The following is a 5726-nucleotide window of genomic DNA, read 5'->3' on the forward strand; positions in this document are numbered from 1 at the left end:
AATTTGCAGAAGACCAACAGCTAAGGATTCCATGCCTGGATTGGAGGAAATGGACAAAGGAGTGTGCAGTGATTTCTCTGAGTTTCAATATCCAAAGGCCAGTTAAGGAGAGTGGCCTACATTGAGTAGTGGTAGTTGAGGGTCTTGAGTTTCAGCAATTTTCCAGGTGGAGTCTCCCTACAAAATCTTTTCATTATTATTTTTGTTTACCCTCACCCTTTAGTTGTAGCATCCACCCCGGCTACTATGGAAACTGGGGAGAGAGGTTTTCTCAGGTTGGTGTTGATCAAGCAGAATAAAAACATCATACAGAACATGACTGAATAGTGAAGTATTTATCATTCCTGGGCTCAAATTTTATGCTAAAAGAGTGAAGATATCATTTAAAGAAGATGGAGGAAGAAGCTAAGGACACCTCAGATAGATAAAGAGGAAAGAAAAAGCATGGTTATAAAATAAGTATGCTTTTTTATGGGAATAACCAAATCATCTCAGGAGCAAGAACCTACACCCAAACAAATTTTCCCTGCATCCAGGCCTGACAGTACACCAGCAAGCAAAGCATAAGCAAATCCAGCAATGGGAAAATGGAAAAGTCAGAAATGAGCTACAAAAACTTTGCATCCAGAGAGAGGTGGTGTCCTGTACGAAGCAGTGTTGGGACCAAGCACTTCTTCCCTATCTAGAAATTGCTGCAGAGATTCTGAGTCCAGGAAGATACTTTGGAGTGGAAGGTGATGCCCATCCAACTCACAGTCTTCTTCATTATCATTTATGTGCTCCTGTCTTTGACAATCATTGTGCAGAGCAGCTTAGTTGTTGCACTGCTAGGCAGGGAGTGGGTGCTGGTCAAAAGACTGTCACCCGTGGACATGATTCTCACCAGCCTGGGCATTTCCCACTTCTGTCGGCAATGGGCCTCAATGCTGTACAACTTTTGTTCCTACTTTGATCCTAATTTCGTATTTTGGTACTCATCAGTCATCTGGGACTTTGCTAATAATGCTACATTTTGGTTCACCAGCTTGCTTGCTGTATTCTACTGCGTCAAGGTCTCTTCCTTCACCCACCCCATCTTCCTTTGGCTGAAGTGGAGAATTTCAAGATTGGTTCCTCGGCTGTTGCTGGGTTCTCTGCTGGTTTCTTCTGTGACAATCATCCCTTCAACAGCTAGGAGTCACACCCGGTTTCAGATCGCCACGGAGAATTCCCCTAGCAACAGCACTGTGACTGACAGACTTAAGATATTCCATCTGTATGTTAGCCTGCCTCAGCAAATGGTTACGTTGATTATTCCTTTCCTTCTGTTCCTGGCCTCCACCACCTTGCTCATGTCCTCACTCTCGCAACACTTGGAGCAGATGCAAGACCGCAACACTGGCCACTGCAACTCCAGCATGAAAACTCACTCCACAGCCCTCAGGTCTCTTGCCGTCTTCCTTATCTTCTTTACCTCTTACTTTCTGACCTTATTAGTCTCCCTTTTAGCTGTCCTGTTTGAGAAGAGGTCCTGGTTCTGGGCCTGGGAAGCTGTCATCTACACTGTAAGCTGTATTCATTTCACTTCACTGATGCTGAGCAGCCCTGCATTGAGAAAGTTTCTAAAGAAAGGGCGCTGAGGCTGACTGCCAGGCCTTCAGGATCTCAGCTTCCAACTACCACAAGCCTTAGCAAGATATTTTTCCTAAAGACAGTTTCATCTCTTAAGGAATGTTGGTGTCAGGGGTTACAAATTCTTTTTTTTTTTCACATTTCATACATATTGGGCACATCTGATAAACTGACATTCTGTCTCTGCCATTAGAAGACTAAAACACCTACTGAGGAAAACCCGTCCTAAGGAAAAAAGGATGTAGGTATCTCAAGCTTCACTGAGAAAGAAAGACTTAGTCCCTGGTGGTGGTGTTGTCCTTGGGTGCCTTTGAGTTGGTTCTGGCTGATAGCAACACCATGTACAACAGAACCAAATGCTGCCCAGTCCTGTGCCATCCCACAATCATTGCTATGTTTGAGCACATTGTTGCAACCACTGTGTCAATCCATCTCATTAAGGGTCTCCCTCTTTTTCACTGACCCTCTATCTTACCAAGCATGCTGTCCTTCTTCAGGGGGGAATGGAAATTCTGATCTTGTCTGGGTCTATCAATCTGATTTTTCTCCCAGTCTGGTCATCCCTTGAATTCATATTTGAAATTAAGAAGGTCAAGAGTTGGAATATAAGTAAAAGCTCAAAGACAATTTTCACCGAAGACTCTGTGCCATTTGATGTCTCTCAGCAGCATGCTTTGAACCTATTGCACAGAAATGGAAGTGAAGCATTCCTTCCCACATCTATGCAACACTCCATGCCACCTTGGCATCTCTCTAGCTCCACATTCAACTGCAATTGAAGGTGGGATGGAATCTGGTGGACATAGTAATGTCTAGGGGGCAGAGTCATAACCAGCCAAGAAGGGACTGAGCAGAAAAAAAGAAAAAAAAAAAACTATCAACATCATGGCAGCTAACCAGAGACCAGGGTCTCCACTGGAGTCTCTCAAGAATGTCTGGATGGCTGGTGGAGAGGGGGGTTGCAATGGCTTGGGATCCTGCTTAAATGGATAGGACAAGAGTCAGTAAAATGTGGATTCTTGTTATCTATGTGACTTCATTAGTCCCCACAGCTAGATGAGATCTTGCACGTTTAAAATCTCAGACAGCTGGTAGAAATAAAAGCTGTTATCCTCATATGTGTGTTAAATAGACCATAGCCAAGCCAAGCCCAGTGCTGTTGGGGAGAAAAACACCGTCCTCATATACACACAGACAATAATCCAGAAGCTGTTAAATATTCTTAACTGTGTCACCACATCCTTTTGAATAACGTGCAATGAAAAATTTATCCAGGATATGCATGAGGTGCAGGCTTTACAGGCAGTTGAGGGGGATGTAGAAATAAAAGTAAAATAGAAACAGAAATAACAACTACCCTTAGATTTGTAGCATTCCTACAGTTCACACAGAGCTTTTATATACATTTTCTCATTTTGAACTGAAAAGACAAGCCAAGATCACCCAGTCCAATCTAGTTCAAATACAGACCTAAGAGGCTCAAGAAATTTACTTAAGTTCACATTGCTGATTAATGACAAATCTAAAGTCAAAAAAAAAAAAGAGAAGGATACCAAGGGATAAATTTAAAAGGAGCCAAGAGTCTTACTTTGGAAAAAGATGGTTAGGATTTGAAAGGTGTAATAGAGAATAACAGAAAGCCTTGGAACAAGGAAATCATTTTGAAATCTTGAGTTAGCTGTATCTGAAATGAGGGCATCTAGAGGCTATTCATGGAGCCCTGGTGGCACAGTGGTTAAGAGCTATGGCTGCTAACTAAAAGTTTGGCAGTTCAAATCCACCAGCTTCTCCTTAGAAACCCTGCCCTGTGGGGTTAGTTCTACTCTGTCCTATAGGGTCACTATGAGTTGGAATCAACTCAACAGCAATAGGTTTTGTTTTGTTTTGTTTTAAAGAGGCTATGCGTCTGTGTTCAACTTACAGTCTACCCTATATAATGCTCATTATCCGTAGCATAGAGTGTGTTGCCTGATAACTCGCTAAAATATAAAGAAGGCTCTGTCTCTGGATTTTAGGAGCAAATTTTTAGAAGCCCATGAGTGGTAGCAGTGAATTTAGGAGGAGTCATGTGAGTGCTGCAGTCCAGTACCTGTATACACATACTTCCATGGCACCAAACCATTAGCAACTGAAAAGTAGACCCTCCATCCTTTGCCTGATGTCCCCATGATCTTAATGAATGCTTTTTGATGTAAAGGAGACTAGCAACCATGGAGAATACCTGATACTACCTGGCATGAAGTGTGTTCCTAATGAGACACATCACAGAGTTTATTCATCAGTTGATGTTTTCTCTTTCCTCTCCCCCATTCCTTCTGTGCAGATTACATGGGTCCAAATATTTCGATTGTACCTTTTTGCCTATTCCTGAGCCTGGTATTCAAGACTTGCCCATATCTGCCTCAGAACACTTTTCAAGCCTTAGCTCCCAATAATCTCCAACATAAACCCATATGTTTGTAAAAGACTTAGGTGTTCATTGTTTCATGAGTATTCCGGCATAGCTCTGCAGCCTCACATTTGATTTTCCTTTTCTGAATTCCCTTCTTATGGCCTGGGACAGCTGTATAAAGGGCAAAGTGGGAAAACCCCAATTTTATCACTAAATGTGCTAAGCATCAGCAGGGATCCAATTCCCATCTGGAAGTGGATTCAGGCTTCACCTTCCCACATTTTTATTCCTCATTGCCAGCCACTTCTGTTACACTTCCTTTCTCTGACCCTAACTACCCAGAGTTAAGCCAGACCTCATCCCCGGCCAACCTGAGCCAGGTCAAACATCCCAGGGCACCTGGGGTCAGTTCACTGTAGACCAGCAATAGGACAGGAGTCTGCCCAACTCCTTGCACTTCTGACCAGCTAACCTCACCTGGGGCTGGTACAAGCTAGAAGGACTTCATCCTTATTCATCGACTTCTCATACAGCCTCTCTCCATCACCCAGTTACCCAGAGCTGGGTTTTCACAAATTGACTCTGTCCTGGCAGCCCCTGAAAGCTCATTGCCCCTTGTGGTTTCATTAATTCCCTGTAACACTCACAAAATTCACAGAGATGACCTACACTAACCCGTTTATTATAACCAAGAAGGATATAAGTGAAGAAATGCATCAGTGAAGGTCTAGAAGAAGTCCTGCCAGCACAAGGCTTCTTTTGTCCCCAGAGGAATGCAGCAACCTCTCCTGTGCATGGATGTTCTCATTGATCCAGGAAGCCTGACTTAGGAGTTAAAATTGGAACCATTATTTCCCATCCTTGAGTATAAAGAATGTGATCCAGCTGGAGCAACAAGGACTCACAAGGACACATCAGCTGGGTCCTGGGGTATAAAAACAAGAGCTAGGACAATCTTGAACCCCTGGTGGTGCACTGGTTAAGAGCTCGGGTGCTAACAATACGGTAGGCAGTTTGAATTCACCAGCTGCTCCTTGGAAGCCCTATGGGGCAGTTCTACTCTGTCCTGTTGGGTCACAATGAGTCAGAATTGACTCGCCAGCAATGGGTTTGGTTTTGGTTAATGGGAGGACAGTTTTGGAAAATATCTTTTGGGAAAACTTTCACTTAAACAAATACTTAGAGCACAAAAGACTCACATACTGTCCACTCTTATCATTTTCTGGTAAACCCAAAACCAAATCTATTTCTGTCAAGTTGACTCCTGCAGGGATCCCTATTTTTCTATTAGCATTTAGTAAATAGTAATATTTGTCGAACCAGTGAAGACCCTCCTGACTGTCATTACTGAAGCTTGTATCAATGATTATTAAGACAACTCAAAATGTAGAATCACGGTGATTTAGCAGCTTTTATCCAATCTGTGAAAAGGTGAAGATTTAATAATGATTTTATGCATTTGTAATGTGAATATATATTGATGATTCTGTAATGTTCTCCGACTCGGGCAGACATGGCTCTGGCAGCATGCTTGTCCATTTCCCACTTTTCCATCTTACAATATATGCCAAATAAAATCTTTCTTCTTGCTTTGCTGTAACTTTGCAGTGATTTTACCCTAGGTGCCCCAAAAAGAAGCTCCATTGGTCCAGGGTCCTTTATTCATTGAGAACTCAGTGAATATGCATGACTGGGGCCTTACTACATGGTTATAATAGATCCA

General features: G+C 42.8%; 1 protein-coding gene across 1 annotated transcript; it reads left to right on the forward strand.

Annotated features, from left to right (window-relative positions):
- The first annotated feature begins 737 nt into the window (after window positions 1-737).
- Window positions 738-1619, forward strand: LOC126081842 (taste receptor type 2 member 16-like). The gene has a single exon (XM_049893975.1). The coding sequence runs from the start codon at window positions 738-740 to the stop codon at window positions 1617-1619; it is 882 nt and encodes a 293-aa protein (XP_049749932.1).
- Window positions 1620-5726: the final 4107 nt, after the last annotated feature.

The sequence above is a fragment of the Elephas maximus genome, chromosome 8 (assembly GCF_024166365.1).
Source record: "Elephas maximus indicus isolate mEleMax1 chromosome 8, mEleMax1 primary haplotype, whole genome shotgun sequence".
Lineage (NCBI taxonomy): Eukaryota > Metazoa > Chordata > Mammalia > Proboscidea > Elephantidae > Elephas > Elephas maximus.